The 20,584-nt window shown below is 40.7% G+C and overlaps 1 protein-coding gene across 1 annotated transcript in view; it reads left to right on the top strand.

Moving 5' to 3' along the window:
• CACNA2D3 (calcium voltage-gated channel auxiliary subunit alpha2delta 3) overlaps positions 1-20,584 on the top strand; it is an 871,226-nt gene that overhangs the window by 453,782 nt on the left and 396,860 nt on the right. Inside the window, exon 9 of the mRNA XM_069561584.1 lies at positions 7,366-7,440. Within this exon, the coding sequence (XP_069417685.1) occupies positions 7,366-7,440 (75 nt within the window). The remainder of the gene's footprint in view (positions 1-7,365; positions 7,441-20,584) is intronic.

The raw sequence follows: 20,584 nt of genomic DNA, 5'->3' as shown, positions 1-20,584 counted from the left end.
AGATGAGTGCAATTGTGCGGTAGTTTGAGCATTCTTTGGCATTGCCTTTCTTTGGGATTGGAATGAAAACTGACCTTTTCCAGTCCTGTGGCCACGGCCAAGTTTTCCAAATGTGCTGTCATCTTGAGTGCAACACTTTCACAGCATCATCTTTCAGGATTTGAAATAGGTCAACTGGAATGCCATCACCTCCACTAGCTTTGTTCATAGCGATGCTTCCTAAGGCCCACTTGACTTCACATTCCAGGATGTCTGGCTCTAGGTTGGTGGTTACACCATCGTGATTATCTGGGTCTTGAAGATCATTTTTGTATAGGTCGTCTGTGTATTCTTGCCACCTCTTCTTAATATCTTCTGCCTCTGTTAGATCCATACCATTTCTGTCATTTATCGAGCCCATTTTTCATGCAGTGTTCCCTTGGTATCTCTAATTTTCTTGAAGAGATCTCTAGACTTTCCCATTCTACTGTTTTCCTCTATTTCTTTGTGTTGATCACTGAGGAAGGCTTTCTTATCTCTCCTTGGTATTCTTTTGAACTCCGCATTCAAATGGGTATATCTTTCCTTTCTCCTTTGCTTTTCACTTCTCTTATATTTATAGCTATTTGTAAGGCCTACTCAGACAGCCATTTTGCCTTTTTGCATTTCTTTTCCTTGGGGATGGTCTTGATCCCTGTCTCCTGTACAATGTCACGAATGGGGAGAAAGTAAAAAGTACAATCTTAATAATGTTGGAAGCTTTTGTACTTTATAGACTTTTTGGTTGTACAATTCTAATTCATCCTTGCCATTTGATTTTCAGTGCCATAATGGAGAAGGAAAGAAGGGACTTTAAATAGTGGAAAAGATTTTCCTTGCCCATTCCAGCCATTTTACATATTTGCGTGTTTGTATTACCTTCATTGCTAACTGCATCTTACATGTTATACTGAAAATTTCTTTCTAGATCTTTCCAGAGAATAAAAATGAAAAGATAATGCTAAAACTTGTTTTAGTTTTCCTGAGCAGGATGTTGCAAAATCTATCTAAGATCAATGAACTAAATGATTAAATTATGAAAAATTGTTGAAATATGAGAGTGATTTTGTGCAGTTGAAGTTAAAATTTAAGGTCAAACCACTGGTGCATGAAGAGAGATGTTTCTGACAAGAGAAAAGCCATATTTTTCTGATTCACTTTGAAGTCTAACTCCAAGCCATGCATTAAATTAACAATATTATCATAAAAATGAGAGTGCTAATTCTGTTCCATGCTGAAATTTGAAAAATGATTTTACAGAAGCCTAAGCCATGCATTAAATGAACACAGTATTAACTGGGCTGATATTGTTAAATCAATTTAAATGCCTCCTGTAGGCCGTGTTTGTGCAGAGTTGAATAGGGAAGAGTGTCATTTGTTAGTTCAACTCAGAACTTTCTGGTGTCCTGGTTTTAATTTGCAGATTTTCTTCAGAGCTGTTTCTCCAGTGCTTTGCCTGCTGTGGATTTGCTCTTTAAAGTAATCGATTCCGTATTAAAAGTATAAGGATGGTATTTTCTGTCGGTGCTCATTTGTCCTGTATTACTAATTATGTCCAGTTGTGTTTCAAATTATACAAGAATCTTTTGTAATGCAAAAGATCCCTGGGATGCCTTGTGTTGGTGAAAATATTGTGGGTTCATCTGCTTCATTACATAATCTCTACACATTTTCATTCTAAAGGTTATTTAATCAAAAGTGCACCAATAAAGCCATAAAGTATTTAATAGAGTTCCAGCAGTTCTGCATCACTTTCTTGCATTGTATAATCATGCCAGTATTTTAACTCTATGCTTTTTTGGTTTTTGTTTTGTGTCACTTAGGATTCTCTAAAATGTACCAATTTACTTCCTTTGCATTTTATCATCTGTTTTTGGAAGAGGCTAGAGATTCTCATCATATTATTTTATTTATTTTTTTGTCTTTGTGTCAGCTTTTTTTCTTCTTTAGGCTTTGTTTCTAATCTTTTCCATCAGGAATCTTTAATTTTGCCTTTCATTTCTTTGTTCTGGTTATTTATTTATTCAGCAAATGCTATTGAGTGCTGTGAGTTAAGTACTGGGGCTGCTTTGGTAGATAAGGAAGACAGGTTTTCTTCCCACATGAGCTTTAAGGTTTGGGGTTTGTTTGTGTTGGCTATGGACGCTACCAGGAAGAAAGAAGGTGCTCTCAGTCTAGTGTAGACAAAGCAGTCTCAGAGAAGGGCAGGATAGTGTGGAGGCTGAGAGAGCACAGAACTGGGCCATGCAGCCAGCTAGGACTCAGTGGTGGCTTGGAATAAGCAATGATGAAGTGAACACTTAAAGACAGATAGGCATTAACCAGGAGTATGCAGTGAGGTAGGGCAGGAAATATAGCAAACAATTGAGGAGGAAAGTGCTGTTTTCAAATTGTAATAAATCCTCTCCCACCCTCAGGGAGTATAGACCCGGCTGGCTTGACTGAAAGGAGTTCAGTGACTGGATGTAGTGGACTAGGGGGGTGAATGTGGGAAGCAGAGAGAACGAGTGAGTGGGGGTGATGCGGAAAAGAATGGTACTGGGTTGAGAGGGTCGGTCCAGGTCAATCTGTGTGTTCAGCCAGGTAAAGGAACTAGCACATCCCCTGAAGACAGGGAAGAAGTCTAAGCTGAAGGGTGACATGTCCACATGTTCCCTGAAGTCTCTCCCTTCTTCAGGAGGCCTTTCCTCAGTCTCTCTTATAGGCAGCTGATCATCCTGTTCTGTTAGGCCTGAGAGAGGTGTTGCTTTCATTGATCACCTCCAGCTTCCAATGTTAAGCAGGATTTTGAATCCCCAGTATCATGCAGAACCCACAGTAACCTGCCCTTTTGTCTCCAGTCTCTGGGCTGAAATTTATGCAAGCCAGCATGTGACATGATTCTGCACCAGTGCTAAAGCTTCCATGAATCTTAGCTGGTGAACCCAACCCATTTATTCTTTGTTTTTAGATTCTTCCTCCCAAAGTTCTGGCCATTCATTGAATGAAACTTGGCTTTCCTCTTTTTCATCATCATTAACATTCTCATTGAGGATTTTGCTGTGTCCTTAAAATGAGAGATTTGGGAGTACTTCCGGAGATTGGTAAAAAGGAAAAAAAAGGCAGATAGTGATGTATCCCTTGCTGCCAGAGTATAGAGTTTGGTGGTTGGCCTGAAGAGAGAGTAGTGGGTTGTAGCCTGACATATGAAGAATAACATGGGTTTCTTTTGAGCAACCCTCCCCACCCCCACGTTTTTTTTTTTTTTTTTTTTGGTGGACCATGGGCACTTTCCTGGTAGCTTAGATGGTAAAGAATCTGCCTGTGGTGTAGGAGATCTGGGTTCGATTCCTGGGTCAGGAAGATCCTCTGGATAAGGAAATGGCAACCCATTCCAGTATTCTTGCCTGGAGAATCCCATGGACAAAGAAGCCTGGCAGGCTGTAGTCCATGGGGTCACAAAGAGTTGGACACAACTGAGCGACTAACACTTACTTAGTTATGACATCACAGATAAGTACTTTTTACTGTGAAAAGGAAAAGCATATATTATTGAGCACATCCTTTTACTAATAAAAGTAAGAGGAAGTGTTTCCCTGATTACCCCACAGTGATGATCATGGGCAAATTTAGCCAGTGTTTGATATCTGTGATACATGGCAAATGCTTAGTTAATATCCAGGAGGGAAACGAACAAAGGATTTCATGGCAGATACCTTCCTATGAGGGGATTTGGCAGTAGGCCACCAGCACTGTCTTGGCTCCCTGTCTGCCAAAGACCCAGGTTATTGGGAGGGTTCAGAGTTTGGCAAGGAGTGGGCAGCATGCAGCTGCACAATGTGGTGGTTTCTGTCTCAGCTGTTTCGAGTCACCTGTGTGCAGTGGAGCAGTGCTTCTCTCCACCAGATACGGTGTCTGTGCTCTCTGGGGAGGGCAGGGGCATGTGAGCCCTGTTTCCAAGACTAGGTCATGGTTGTCGCCCCACCTCTTTCCTACTCACCGCCTCCTGTTTCCTACTCACCACCTCCCGTATAGTCTGTTAGTCTTCTGTGAAGCACACAGCACAGTCACATATATATTTTCTTTCTTTCTTGGTCTCATGCACCCACACACTTTCTTTCTCTTTCTTCCATGAGGGTTCTGTGTTGACTCTTCACTGAACCATCTCATTTCATCCTCACAGTAAGTTCATGAGAGATGTTGGTAACAATCCCCATTCCCCTAATATGAACAGTGACTTTAAAAGAGCAGAGATGCTTTAGCAAAGATCACCTAGCTAGTGTGTGTCTGAGCCTGGATTTGAACCCACCCTGTTTGCCCCAGTTGCTTTAGCTCTACGCTCTACCCTTGGGTCAATCAGAGGAGAAGAGCCAACCAGGCAGGTGAAAGGAAGAAGGAAACTGACAGCGACTGGTATCTTGAGTCTGTGTGGCAGATTCTAAGCTCTTTAAAGAGTGAAAGTTCTTTGTCCATCTTCTCATCATGTGATTAGTGGGCTGGCTGGACCATCTCTAGGGCTCTCTCCTGTCCTGCTAAGAGACTCCTTCCATTTTCCAGAAACTTGCAGGAAAGACTAAAAATTTGAGGAGAGAGGGAGGTAGTTGAGTGCCTCCCTAGAGTTCACTCCTAGTCATGGGAGGGAGCCAGAGCAAATGGCTGTACATTATTGCATCTGGCTAATGATTATGTGGGCTTATTCAGTGGCTCAGTGGTAAAGGATCTGCCTGCAATGCAGAGTCACAGAAAATGCAGGTTCAGTCTCTGGGTTATGAAGATCCCTTGGAGGAGGGCATAGCAACCCACTCCAGTATTCTTACCTGGAGAATCCCATGACCAGAGGAGCCTGGAGGGCTACAGTCCATGGGGTCACATAGAGTCAGACACAAATGAAACGACTTAGTATGCATGCAGGCAATGATTATGTGCATTGCATCTTTTTCTATAAGACCATTGATATCTAATTGTTTAAGTAGAGATGAAGGAGAACTGAAGGAAGCCATTGTATCTTAGGAGTGGAGGTGACCAGACCTTTATCGTAAATCGACTCGGCCATCTCACCTCACTGTTTCACAAAGTAGAAATATAGGGGACATCCATTAAAATGCAGAAATGGAAAGTTTCCAAATGGAGAGCTGCTGGGAGCCTGGGAGCAGCTCTGCACACAGGGTGCTCTTGGTGTCCCCCTCCGGAGGAGTGCTGGGTAGCATGGTGAGCATGCACAGCCCACGGGCCTCTCTGGCACAGCCGCCTGGTGTGTGCTGTTCCCTCACATGGACAGCTGAGCCCAGCTCCCTTTGGTGATACAGTCCAGATTGCTCAGCATAGTTTTGTCCTGATGCAGTCAAGGGAAATTAGTTAACTGCAAGCTTGGATGATGCCACTAACAAGCTGGCGGGGGTTCAGAAGAGCAGATTCCTCCGTTGTGGCCACGACTTGTACAGTGACAATGAGCATGGTTTTGATTACTGCACATGTTCCTCCTTGATGAGGGCAAGAACTTCTTGGTCTTCTTTACTTGTAAGCCCCCACTGCGGCCCCCTACACATATAGGCCTTTACATACCAAAGCAATTTCAGGTATTTTGCCTGTTGGATCTTCACAGGGGGCTGTGGAGGGTTAACAGAAGGTGAATTAGCACATTATACATACGAATCTGGGATCAGAGATGTTTAGTGACTTCCCCAAGGCCACACAGTTAGTGTATGACTGAGTCAGGACTTGGACCCAAGAGTTCTGACTCATGCCTCAGATTATACAACACTAAGAATCAATATTGTGAATGTGTTTCAGGCAAAATACAGATAACATTTTAAAATTTACCTGGAAAATATAGTTGAAAAGTTTTGGGCTGTAAGTTACGGAACAACTGAATGAAAGTTGCTTCATTATATAGACATCTCTTAATCTCATGGAAGAGGACTCAAGGAGAGCAACTGCAGTTTGGTACCGTGGTTCAACAGTGTCAATAAGGACCCACACTGGCTCTATCTTCCTGCTCTGTCTTCCTTGGGCCTTGCTGTCCATTTTTAACCTTGTCAACCTTTGCAACCTCATGGTTTCAAAATAGCTGCTGCACTCCACAGTAGCATCCCAAGAGGGAAAGAAGGCAGTGGAGATAGAAGTCTGAGTTTTCCTTTAATGGAAAGAAAAAAAGTTTATGGAAACTGCCCAGAAAACTTACCTCTTGTGTTTTATTGGCTAGGAATGGATTACTTGACCACTCCCAGTTGCAAGACATGTTATGAAGTTCTGTATCCAACAGAGGGGGACCAAATACTTGTGACTGACTAAGAATAATTATGCTTCAAAAATAAAAGGAATTAAGCTTTAGGAATGGACATAGCATCAGCTTAGATGAAATCAGTCAACAGAGGCTACTTCCCAGAGGAAGTAAGAATGAGGTGGCCCAGAGGATGAATAGGCACCATTTGGGAGATGCCAAAGGAGTACTACAGGCAGGAGGCCCAGTGGTGGAAGGCCTGAAGGTTAAGATGGGTCATCTCAGAGGACAGGAAGGGAATTAGGGCTGACCAGTGCTGAGTTTATGGGGAGGGCTAATGGGTGAAGATGATAGAAAGGTTAATGGGGCCAAGTGTCCAGAGCCCTGCCAAGCCCTAGGAATGTTCCTCTGCAGAGCAAAGGGGAGCTCTGAATTGCGTTGACAAGAGAGGGCATGATTAGATTTGTGTTTTGAAATGTCCCAGTCTAGCTACAGTGCAGAGTACCATGCTTGATGAGAAAAATTAAGAACAGTCAAATGTTTTCTTCCTAGTTGTGAGCTTTGGACAAAAACAAAGCTTTATTATCTGGGTATTCTGGAATCAAAAATGATTCCTGGCATTGGTCTATGTGGACAGTGGTGTCACTACACGTGTGTACTGCTCTAATACCGCAAAGCCTCCTATCGGGGAGCATCAAGATCTCTGCTTTCTAACCTTCTGTTGTCACTCATATGTGATCTGCATATGGGTTCCTTGGCTCCATGAAACCAAAGGCAGGAGCTAGAGCCATATCCACCCAAGTTTGGAATGCTATTTAGATCTCAGCTGGACCACGTGCTGTCAGCCATACCCCGGGAACCCCTGTGTTTGGAGTCACCCCTGAAGGATTATCAGTTAGCTGTGTACACTCTGGTCACTGTCATCCACCCACATGTGCTCTATAAGTTTCCCACTCAAGCAAGAAATGAATAAAGTCTGTCTTTGCACTTAAACACAGTTTTTTAAATAGGACCACCAATTGAGAAAGTCACCTTACAGAAATGAATTGAGCCTGTGATCTTGCTGCTTTTTTGTTTGTATGTGTTATCTTTAAATTATTGTGTACCCCTCATATGTTTAATTGTTTGACTGTTTCTTCCCTTCGCAGTATAATGAGGAGCTTCACTATGTGGAACCTTGCCTGAATGGAACATTGGTGCAAGCTGACAGGACAAACAAAGAGGTAAGGCCTGCTGCTGGGCAGCTGCCTGGCACACCCACCTCCCTCACAGTGATCACTAATTGTGTCCTAGTGTTTAGAAACTCATCAAATGCACTGCCCTTTCCTTGAGGGCCTTGGAACCCAAGTGTGTAGAACATTTATGAAGAGACCTGAATAAAATCATGGCAGTAAAATGTATTGAGTTTCGATGCTCACTGGTTATGAAACATTCGCATTGATTTTCTTTTTCTTTTGCTCTAAGCACAGCCTGTGTTGTCCTTTTCACCCATATTGACACCATTGAAAGCACACAGCTCTTGATGAGATTTCAAAGAAAATTGAACCCACTTACTATATCTCTTCTTGCACTTAGTAAAAGTGATTAAGTAACTGTTGGGAAATATTGGGGTAACTTCCTGGATTAGAAGGTAAGCTTTATAAAGATAAGGACTATGTTACTCTTGACTGTATCCTTAATTATCTCTGAGCATTGCCTGCTCCATAAATACATTGTCTGAAACAAAATAAAGGTATGTTAATGAAATAAAAGTTTCCTTTACAATTGGAGCATTCCTGGAAAATTTCCAAGATACATTTCTATGAAAATCTGTTTTCCTTTGGCCACCCTTAAATATGTCAGTGCCACCATCACAGCCATCGCCAGTTACCTCCACAGGGCCAGGTGACAACTTAGGTTGAAAGTGTAGCTGTGGCTGCAAAAATATCATACCTCCTGGGACTCAACACTGCCATCACTCACTTTATTTGGTTGTACATGCTATGTGGGTACAATAAAATAATGCTCCTCCCCTAGAGAGTAGGTATGGCTGAGGCAGTGGGCGGAGTAGCACTCCGTGACGTTCTGTGCATGTGCTGGGGAGAACCACTGGCCCAGATGGGGAGGGAGTGCCATGGGTGCTGTGCTAGATGCAGGGAGTAGAAGTGTGGGCATCTCTGAGGGAGTGAGCCTAGAGGATTGGGAGAAATTCATTACAACTGGAACACAGAGTGAGAGGAGAAGTTATACCAGAGTTAATATCCAACCTCCAGTCTGAGGGAGAAGCACACTATAATAAGCTTAGCTTTTAGGAAAGAGAAGCAAGTACCTTGTAGTTCAAAGAACAAGTGTATCCAGGGACTGTTTGTTTTTGGTTATTTTTTAGGGTAAGGTAGGAAAAAATAAACTTACAGCCAAATTTCTCTAGGGACTTTCTCTTTTGTTGGCCATTGCCTGGGTCTAGAGTTCACCCGCTTACCAATTCTGTAGCATTGGAGTATCTTCCAGAGTCTTAAGAAGGTGTCCAGTGATGGTGCTTGCAACAATAAATAGAAAAGATGCTAAAATGCTTCCTTCAGGTGGGTTCCTAGATGTACACAGGCAGTGTGATATTTGGAGATATGAAGTCTTATGAATGAAAAAATTATTAGAGAATGTGAGAAAAGAACTTCATTTAAAATTGCCTTTGAACTTTTAAATGTTGACATTTGAAGTAGTTTTTATTAAAATTAAAAATAGACTTTTGATTCTGCCAGTATAGAGTAGCCATATTTTAATCAGATTGCTCCCCTTACAACTGAAAAACTGTGGATATAACACCACCAATGAGTATAGGAAGACATGCAAGGTAGAAAAAAGTGAACTGCCCAGTCTTAAAGACATGAAGGCAAATTCCGTGGGTTTCTTATTGATTCCCATTTATCCCAAATAGAGAACTCCAGAAGTTTCCTGCCTGTGCCAAAAACAGATACACACAAAAATCACACAAACAGAAGCCAGTATTAATAAGAATCAGATGTTGAAATTTAAATTTAAAAAATAATGCTTTAAAAATTGAAATGTTTCAAAAGCAGTTAGGAATTCTCTTGAAATAAATGTAAACAATATAAAGTCTCAACAAAGAATTAGAAATTATAAAAAAAGAGCCAAATGGAAATGATAGAACTGAAAAATATAGTCACCAAAATAAAAAGCTCACTGGATCAGCTCAGTTGGAGATGACAGAAGATAGAATCAGTAAACTTCAGGACAGATCAATAGAAATTATCCAGCCTGTGCAACAGAGGGAAAATAGATTGGAATGAAACGACAAGAGTCTAAGGGACACGTGAGACAGCAGAGGGCTAGCATTCATGTCATAAACATATCAGGAGATGAGAGAGTGGGACTGGATAGATATTTAAAAATATATTGGCTGAAAACTTCCCCAAATTAGTGCATGTTCAAGAGGCTGAGCGAATTACAAATTGGATGATGCAAGTAAATGCATGGGAAGACAGTATAATTAAATATAATTGTATGTATGTGTCTGTATGTGTGTGCAGTCACCTCAGTTCAGTTCAGTTCAGTCACTCAGTCATGTCTGACTCTTTGCAACCCCATGGACTGTGGCACGCCAGGCTTCCCTGTCCATCACCAACTCCTGGAGCTTATTCAAACTCATGTCCATCGCATCGGTGATGCCATCCAACCAACTCATCCTCTGTCGTCTCCTTTTCCTCCCATCTTCAATCTTTCCCAGCATCAGGATCTTTTCCAATAAGTCGGTTCTTCACATCAGGTGGCCAAAGTTTTGGAGTTTCAGCTTCAGCGTCAGTCCTTCCAATGATTATTCAGGACTGATTTCCGTGTATTTAATTAATTGTTAATTAAAGTATATCAAACATATAGTTAAGATCCATTCCTTCGCAAGAGTTATTTACATTTTGATTAGCTCTTCAAGCCTAAAGAGATTCATGACACTTGGAAATGATTATGTAACAGTATAAATTTCACAGACAGGGATTGGGGAAAAATAAGGAGATAGATATACTTCCTCAATTGTTGCCATTTTGCCTGCTACCTACTTACAATACCAGTTCTTCGCATCAGGTGGCCAAAGTATTAGAGCTTCAGCTTCAGCATCAGTCCTGCCAATGAATATTTAGGACTGATTTCCTTTAGGATGGACTGGGTGGATCTCCTTGTAGTCCAAGGGACTCTCAAGAGTCTTCTCCAACACCACAGTTCAAAAGCATCAATTCTTCGGTGCTCAGCTTTCTTTATGGTCCAACTCTCACATCCATACATGACTACTGTAAAAACCACAGCTTTAACTAGACAGACCTCTGTTGACAAAGCAATGTCTCTGCTTTTTAATAAGCTGTCTAGATTGGTCATAACTTTTCTTCCAAGGAGCAAGTGTCTTTTAACTTCATGGTTGCAGTCACCATTTGCAGTGATTTTGGAGCCCAAGAAAATAAAGTCTGTCACTGTTTCTACTGTTTCCCTATCTATTTGCCATGAAGTGATGGGACCAGATGCTATGATCTTCGTTTTCTGAATGTTGAGCTTTAAACCAACTTTTTACTTTCCTCTTTCACTTTCATCAAGAGGCTGTTTAAATCTTCCTCACTTTCTGCCATAAGGGTGGTATCATCTACATCTCTGAGGTTATTGATATTTCTCCCGGCAATCTTGATTCCAGCTTGTGCTTCATCCAATTCAGCATTTCTCATGATGTACTCTGCATATAAGTTAAATAAGCAGGGTGACAATATACAGCCTGGATGTTCTCCTTTCCCTATTTGGAACCAGTCTGTTGTTCTGTGTCCAGTTCTAACTGTTGCTTCTTGACCTGTATATAGATTTCTCAGGAGGCAGGTTAGGTGGTCTGGTATTCCCATCTCTTGAAGAATTTTCCACAGTTTGTTGTGATCCACACAGTCAAAGGCTTTGGCATAGTCAATAAAGCAGAAATAGTTGTTTTTCTCTCAAGTCACCTCAGTCATGTCTCTTTGTGACCCCGTGGACTGTAGCCCACCAGGCTCCGCTGTCCATGGAATTTTTCAGGCAAGAATACCGAAGTGTATTGCCATTTCCTTCTCCAGGAGATCTTTCCCACCCAGGGATCCTACATAAGGGGAAAAAAGTGAAATCTGCCAGAGAGAAAGGACATATTATTTAAATTACCAATTTGAATAACAGCAGATTTTTCATATGAAATCATGGAGACCGGAGGGAATTACCATAGCATTTTTCAAATAATGAAAGAAATGCACCGTCCACCAGTATCCTATACACTGAAAAAATTGTTCATAAATGAAGGAATAAAGACATGTTCAGATGAAGGAAAACTATGAGAATTTTCTTGCCAGCAAACCTGCCATTATTAGAGAATTTCTCCAAGCAGAAAGGAAATAACAGAAAAAAAGCTTGAAGCTTCAGGAAAGAAAGAATATTGAATTGGTTAAATTTAGGAGTAAGAATAACATAGTATCTTAATTCTCAGGGGATTTAAAAAAAATTTTTTTATTGAGTTCCCAGGTGGCTCTGTGGTAAAGAATCCACCTGCCAAGCAGGAGATGTGGGTTCAGGATCCCTAAGTTGGGAAGATCCCCTGTTGAAGGAAATGGCCAGTATTCTTGCCTGGGAAATCCCATAGACAGAGGATTCTGATGGGCTATAGTCTGTGGGGTCACAAAAGAGTTAGATGTGATTTAGCAACTAAACAACAATAACAATAGTTGATTTACAATGTTGTTTTAATTCCTGCTGTACAGCAAAGTGACTTAGTTATACATATATATATATATATATATATATATATAAACTTTTTCACTATAGTTTATTCACAAGATTTTGAATTATAGTTCCCTGTGCTATACAGTAGGACTTTGCTATTTATCCATCCTATATATATAATAGTTTGCATCTACTAATCCCACACTCCCAATCCTTCCCTCCCCCATCCCCCTCTCCTTTGATAACTACAAATATGTTCTCTATGTCTGTAAGCCTGTTGTTCTTTTGTAGATAAGTTCACTTGTATTGTATTATAGATTTCACAAATGATATTGTATGGCATTTGTCTTTGTCTTTCTTTTTTAAATTTTATGTATGTATTTAGGCTGCACTGGGTCTTTGTTGCTTTCTCTAGTTGCGGCGAAGGGGGCTACTCTTCACTGTGGTGTGTGAGCTTCTCAGTGTGGTGGGTTCTCTTGTTGCAGAGCACGGGCTCTAGGCACACAGGCTCAGTAGTTGCCCTGTGGCATGTGTGATCTTCCTGGACCAGGGATCAAAACCTATGTCCCCTGCCTCAGCGGGCAGATTCTTAACCACTGGACCATCAGGAAAGTCCCTTGTCTTTCTCTCTCTGACTTACTTTGCTTAGTATGATAACCTCTAGGTCCATCCATGTTGCTGTAAATGCCATTATTTCATTCTTTTTAATGGCGAGTAACAGTTTTGTGTGTGTGTATCACATCCTCTGTCAATGGACATTTAAGTTTCCCTGTCTTGGCTGTTAGAAACAGTCTTGCTACGAACATAGGGGTGCATGTATCTTTTGAAATTATGCTTTTATCTGGGTATACGTCCAGGGGTAGGATTGCGGGATCGTATGGCAACTCAGTTTTTAGTTTTTGGGACACCTCCATACTGTTGTTTATAGTGGCTGCACCAGTTTACATTCCCACGAACAGTGTAAGAGGGTTCCCTTTCTCTACACCTTCCAAGATTCTCAAATCATATTTGATAGTTGAAACAAGAATTATAGCTTCATCTGATGTGGTGCCCAATATCTGTTGAGGAAATTCTTAAGACAGTTATATTTGAAAGTGTGGAAGGTAAAGGAGCCTAATTAGAAATAAGATTTATTTATTTCACTGTAAGTAGTAAATGCTCATATCAATAGAATATGATAAATTGCATATTTATATTATAGTACCTAGATCACCCATTGTGAAAACAATAAAATGAGCAATACTTAAAAAGTAATTAAAAATTAATAAATATACAAATAAATAATTGCATTTTCAGGGGGCAAGAAACCGAATGTGAATATTGACCTGTCAAATTTCTCATGCTTTGGTGAAATTCAGAAGATGGTGTTCTAATCTTAACATATGCCTTGCACAAATATTGTTATGTTGTATTTTGTATTGTAAAAATGAGCTGCTTCTTTTAGGAAAATCAAAAGGTTTATATTTACATCTCAAAATGCTAATTAATTATTTTTCTTTAAAAAAGTAGCTCAGAAAAATGTAAGAAAAGAGAAATAGAGATGAGAAATTAAGAGAAAATGAGCAGGTAAAAAAGATATAAAGGAAGACTCAATCTCTAACATATCACTAGTTATTTTAAACATGAATGGTCTAGGCACACCAATTAAAAGATAGAGATTGGCCAAGTAGATCTGAAAAAATATGAGCCAACCATATGCTTACTACAAGAAATTTGCTTCTAATACAGTGACAAATGTATGTTATAAGTAAAATGATGGGAAACGATACACTATGCAAGCTTTAAAAGAAATATAAGTGGTTATATTAATATCCAGAGAAGGCAATGGCACCCCACTCCAGTACTCTTGCCTGGAAAATCCCATGGACAGAGGAGCCTGGTAGGCTGCAGTTCATGGGGTCGCTAAGAGTCGACACGACTGAGCAACTTCACTTTCACTTTTCACTTTGATGCATTGGAGAAGGAAATGGCACCCCACTCCAGTGTTCTTGCCTGGAGAATCCCAAGGATGGGGGAGCCTGGTGGGTTGCCGTCTCTGGGGTCGCACAGAGTCAGACATGACTGAAGCGACTTAGCAGCATATTAATATCAAGTAAACTCATCTTCAGAGCAAAGAAAAATACTAGAGACAAAGAGGGGCAGTATATAATAAGTGTCAATCCACCAGGAAGAAAGAATAATTTTAAGTATGTTTGGACCAAACTATGGAGTTTTAAAACACATGAAGCAAAAATTAAGAGTTGAGAGTAGAAATAGAAAAACTTACAGTTATAATTGGGGACTTGTACACTTCACATTTGTGAATTGCTAGACTGTTAAACTGAAAATCAGCAGGGCTATGGAGGAGCTGAGCAACACCATCAGTCTATAAGATCTAGCTACCATTCATTGCATCCTTTACCCAACACCAGTCCAATGTATATTCTTTCAAATATACATTGAACATTAGCCAGGATAAAAGAGATCCTGAGAATTCCCTCGTGGTCCATTTATCCTTTGTAGAAGGAAATGGCAACCTACTCCAGTATTCTTGCCTGGAGAATCCTGTGGACAGAGGACCTTGGCGGGCTATAGCCCATAGGGTAGCAGAGTCAGACGCGACTGAAGTGACTTAGAACGCACTGCCAGCACTTAAGACTCTGGACTTCTGGGACTTTCCTGGCAATTCAGGGGTTAAGACTCCATGCTTCCAATGCAGGGAGTGTGGGTTCAACCCCTGTCAGGGAACTAGATCTTACATGCCATGGGGCATGGCCAAACTCAAAAGGTAAAAGACTGTGCTTCCACTGCTGGGGGCCCAGGTTCAACCCCTGGTTGGGGAACTAGGATCCCACATGCCACACAGCCAAAAAAGTAAAAGAAATGATAGACCTTGGGTCATAATACAAAGCTCAGCAAGTGTAGAAGAGTTAAAATGATGCAGAGTATTTTTTTATGATTATAATGGAATCAAATTAGAAATCATTAGCATAAAGACATCAGAAAAATCTCTATAAACATTTCTAAATCAAATAATATACTGCTAAATAATTCATGTGTCACCAAGAACATCTTGGAGGTGATTTTAAAAATATAAAGCTGAATGAAAATGAAAAGACTGTGTATCAAAATGTGTGGGACAAAGCTATAACAGCATCCAGAGGGAAATTTATAGCACTAAATTCTTACATTAAAGAGGAATGCCTCACAATAATAATTTAACTTTTACCAAAAGTAACTAGAAAAAGGAGAGCAAAATAAACCTAAAGCAAACAGAAGGAAAGAAATAATAAAGAGCAAAAATATTCTGCCAGGAGACCCAGGTTTGATCTCTGGGATGGGACAATCTCCTGTAGAAGGAAATGGCAACCCACTCCAAATTCTTACCTGGGAAGTCTCATGGACAGAGGAGCCCAGCGGGCTACAGTCCATGGGGTCACAGAAGAGTCGGACACAACTGAGTGTCTAAACAGCAACAACAACAGAAATCAATTACAGGTATACCTCATTTTATTTTGCTTCAATTTGTTGCATTTTGTAATAATATTGTGGTTTTAGCAACCCTGCATCAAGAAAGTGTTGGCACTGTTTTTACAACAGTTACGGTGATCTGTGATAAGTGATCTTTGATATTAGTAATCTAATTGTTTTGTGATGCTACAAACTGGACCCACTTAAGATGGTGAACTTGGTCAGTAAAAGTTTTGTGAAAGTCACTCAGTTGTGTCTGACTCTTTGCGACCCCATGGACTATAAAATTCTCCAGGCCAGAATACTGGTGTGTGTATCCTTTCCCTTCTCCAGGGGATCTTCCAAACCCAGGGATCAAACCAAGGTCTCCCTCATTGCAGGCGGATTCTTTACCTTCTTTGAGCCACAAGGAAAGCTCAAATGTTCCGTGGTTTAGTGCAGTTCCAGCAAGGTTTTTGTAGACATAGACAAGGAAATTCTAAAGTTTGCACAGAAGGGCCCTAAAATAATAAACAGTCTTGAAAAGGAAGGAAGGGTCATCCCCACTGTCCCCAGTGCACCCCCTGTGTGTCTTCTGTAGACTTTGATTCTGCAAGATCAGGTGCCCATTCTGGATCCATAATCGCATCTCCAGTGGGTGGAACAGCCCGACCAGCAGCCTAGTCTGGGTGGCTACAGCTGTGGGAAGGAAGCAGGCCTGTGTTGGACAGATCTACCTGGTTTTCCAGAATGAAAAGACTGGGCAACTAGGCCAGTACCTATGAATGAGGTTGATGCTCAGTAGAAGTATTAATGAATAAATGAATGAATAGATAAGCTACCTGGGAAAGGATTCTCGTTGAGTAATTTTTCTTTCATTTCGATAGAAGGTCCACAAAACGTTGAAAACAAAAGCATGAAATGAATTACATTTGAATATAATCAGAACATTCTGAACTTGATTGTGAATGAAATGATCTGATTCCAGGGTTGACATTCCTTACTACTCTGTCTAGTTCAGTCCAGTCCCCTGAATGGCAACTCTGATGCCATTTTCTCTTGTTCTTTTTAAAATAGGGATTGGGATTATGGCCTGTAAAAACTGTGTATAACTGGCATTGTGCATACACATTGATGCTAGCCTTCCATCCCGTTAGTTCAGTGATTCTGACTAAAATGTGTCAAATCCTTTGGAATATTTCATTCGTCACTCAAAAACTCCATTTACCTCCTGAGAAGTTCTCATGACAGTGAAATAACAGATTCTTTCTTACTTTGTCATCTTTTAACTATTTCCCTGATGGCCACTGAAATGCTACTTGCGGTTAATGAAAGGGCTTCTACAAGGTGACACCTGGGATTATTATGTTATGTACCTTTAGTCCAATAGCAGCTAACTCTGGTTTCCAAATATTTAGATGACCTCCTAAAAATTTCAAAACTGGATAATTTTAATTAAAGCAGTATTTGATAAAATTCACTTTCGAAATTTAAAAGAAGAATGAGATCATCTTGATGTCATGAAATAAAAGAAAATGTTAGAGCAAAAACACTGGCCTTGGACAGACTAAATAGTCCTGTTTCACATATTTCCTGTGATTTTGCTTGACACGGCCCATGACACTTCATTCCTGAACAAGTGATCTTGAGGTTCTATTAAGCTTTTGTCTTTTAAAGGCATTGTTTACTGTCTAGAGAGAATTTTCTTTTGCTGCTTTATGTACCAAATAACTGAAATATTTTTTCTTTAAGGAAAGAGAAACCATGACAAATTGGGTGAGCCTGGAGTTTAAATATAACATTCAAATGAGTAAATTCTTGTCCTGATTTACTTCAGGCCTTCTGAAGCATTCATCAGACCTTAAAATGAGCCTCCCATGGTCTCTCTCTGGGATGGGAAGGAAGATTAGTGATATGGTTTTTCTCTGGTTTTATAATGAAGACGTTCTAAAATCCACTGAATTTCATGGCTCTGTTTAAGATGCATTTCTATTTATTTCTAAATCAACTATCTTAGAAACCCATGTCACTCTCATCTTTCTCCAGTTTTGATCTTTTCCCGTGGGATCAGGAGACACTGAACTTATGTGAATTAACAAAAATAAACATCAGAGTTGCTGAATTTTCCCTTGTTTCTGCCAGCCTGAACTTTGTCAAAAGAAGTATCCTGGATTCTGAAACTTCCCACTTCTCATGGATTTATGGGCATCCAGTGAACAAGTGGGTGTCCATTGTACAAATGTGCCAATGTTATGGGAGTGAGGGGTATGTTATGAACTCTAAGTACAAAGTAACCCGGCTGCCCAAACACCGAGGGAGAGAAAATGGCAGAGTAAACACACACTAAGCCAGTTTTACTCAATTTAGAGTTAATAAAAGGTAGTAAGAATTGCATTGCTTTAAAAAATGTCATAGTACATTAAAAATCCAGAGAAAATTTCAAAATAGTTTAAATGAAAGCAAAGATTTTTAGATCTAGTGTAACTTAATACAGTGCAGCTCTAAACAAGAATAAGATAGGTTTGTGTATTTTACTACAAAAGACTGACTGTGGTCTAGTCTATAGTTAGGTGAACTACAAGCATGATGTTGAATAGATCTCTAGAACTTGTCTTGAAATGCTGAACTTTTGGTCCCCTCCTTATTGTCTTCCATCCTATGCCTCTCATTTATCTATCCATTTTCTTCTCTTGCTATTATGACATTTACCTCCCACCCCTGTTCTCCATCATCTCTTTCTCTCCCTCCCCCTTACTTCCCTCTTTCTTTCCTTTTCTAGTCATATTAAAATCTCTATAGCCTGGAAGTCAGTGTGAACTCTCTAAAACCTTACATATGTTCTGTTTTCCATCTGGAACATACAGGTATTTTTTTCCTTTGTGTTCTCCCGCATCTCTTGTGCCCAGTTAACGTTTTCACCCTCTGGCCTCAGATAAAATAACAGTGCCCTTTGGGGTTTCCCCGTGAGGCCATGTGGTGATCTGGTTTCTCTCTTCTCTTCCCAGTGGCCAGAGTCTTGATGATGTTGTATTTGCCACTGTTTCTATTGCATCCAGTGTAGGGCCAGGCCATCCATAAAGAGCACTGAATGGAGGAAGCACTTGATTCTTCACATCAAGTCAGCCTCCTGATCAAAGCCCTTCTAAGACTTCCTGTTCCACCTAAAATGAAACCTAACCTCCTTTATAGTGAGTGCAATGCCTGCTGACCACCATGTGCTCTTTCTTCCTCCACTCAGGGCATGGAGTAGGTTTCTTTGTCATCACACTCTACAGCATGCCCATTACCACCTCAGTAGGGCCTCAGCACCAGCTCCTCCTCCTAGAAGAAGAAGCGTTCATTTCTGGCTAGATCTTAGTCCAGAGGTCACCTTCTCTGATCCCTCCTCCATGTGACCTTACTCTGACTCATGTGAGCCCTTCTGACAGATGTTCCTTTCTTTTTATTTGCTTGTTCATTTGTCTGTCACTCACTACCTGAAAGACCACTCTGTGGGCACTCATGCTCTGTATTTGATCACTGCTGAATCTCTTAGAAGGAGCCCTTGGCCAAGTGCTCAGATACTACTGACTAAACAGGTGGATGAATGGAGAAAGGAGTATTCATTTTCTCATCCTGCTATAGTCTTAGGTCTTGAGAATAAAAGAAAAAGCTCAGTCAGTTCAGTTCAGTTCAGTCGCTCAGTCGTGTCCGACTCTTTGTGACCCCATGAATCGCAGCACGCCAGGCCTCCCTGTCTATCACCAGCTCCCGGAGTTCACTCAGACTCACATCTATCGAGTCAGTGATGCCATCCAGCCATGTCATCCTCTGTCGTCCCCTTCTCCTCCTGCCCCGAATCCCTCCCAGCATCAGAGTCTTTTCCAATGAGTCAACTCTTCGCATGAGGTGGCCAAAGTACTGGAGTTTCAGCTTTAGCATCATTCCTTCCAAAGAAATCCCAGGGCTGATCTTCAGAATGGATTGCTAGGGGTAGGCAAACTGACAGCTGGAAAATGGAAACTGATAGCCTGATTTTGCAAGGAAAAAAGGCCAAAGCTGGTTTCGATGAAAACAGCTGAGAGTATATAAGCAACAGCTTGGAGTGTTTAGGATTTTGATAAAAGTTAGAGCAGTATACTTATATCTACCAGAGTTACTGTTTAGCATGACAGTGTTGAGTTGTTGGGGTGAATTGAAGTTCAGATCAATAGTCTCTATTTTGGAGAGAGAAGTAGTATTAGAGGTAAAAATGCCTAATTGTTAAGAACCAAATTAATGTGGCTGTCAGTCTGGCCACAGTGAGCAGCGACCAGGTGGTGCATGTCACCTCACCTCTGTCACACAGGTGGGCTTCCTCTGTCCCCTTCCTTCTTGTACCATCACATAGGATTCTGGCAAGGTTTAATGGGAGAACAGCATTAGGGTGTTTTGCAGGGCCAGCATCTTAACAAATTTGAGTAATTGATTATTTACTTAATAATGATTATTAATGATTTGTTAAGTTTCTCTACCCCACATTTTTTTTTTAATTTTAGTTTTTTATTTTTTAAATTTTAAAATCTTTAATTCTTACATGCATTCCCAAACATGAACCCCCCTCCCACCTCCCTCCCCATAACAACTTTCTGGGTCATCCCCATGCACCAGCCCCAAGCATGCTGCATCCTGCGTCAGACATAGACTGGCGATTCAATTCACATGATAGTATACATGTTAGAATGTCATTCTCCCAAATCATCCCACCCTCTCCCTCTCCCTCTGAGTCCAAAAGTCCGTTATACACATACCCCACATTTTAACATATAGAAAGATAGAGTATATAAAAAATAAACTGCGGTTCTCAGAACAAGCCAGTTCCCAGAGCATCTCTCCCAGAGTGACCAGCCCTTCTGCATGAAATTCTCATGTTCATACATACCACCAAGCTTATCCACCTTTTGACATTTTTAATGGGAACACTCAAATGGTTAAGCTAGAATGTGCTGTCCATGATTTCACAAATATTTAGTCAACAGTCATGGGAATTGTACCTTGAAAAGTGGCACAGAAACAGGTCAGCACTTGGAGGCAGACATATGGGCTGGGCCATCATCGTAAATAGAGCAACCTAAGTTATTTTTATGGCAAGTGTCACTGATATGAAAATAGAAAAGAAAGTACAAATGGCATAAGGTCCTACAACACATGGTAAAATCCTGCCTTTTTGAGTGGCAAGTGCAGCCACCTTAGCTATTCTGCTGTAACCTACTAGAA

The sequence above is a fragment of the Ovis canadensis genome, chromosome 19 (assembly GCF_042477335.2).
Source record: "Ovis canadensis isolate MfBH-ARS-UI-01 breed Bighorn chromosome 19, ARS-UI_OviCan_v2, whole genome shotgun sequence".
Lineage (NCBI taxonomy): Eukaryota > Metazoa > Chordata > Mammalia > Artiodactyla > Bovidae > Ovis > Ovis canadensis.
Note: the sequence above shows the minus strand (reverse complement) of the source record. Positions and strands in the feature narration are given on the sequence as shown.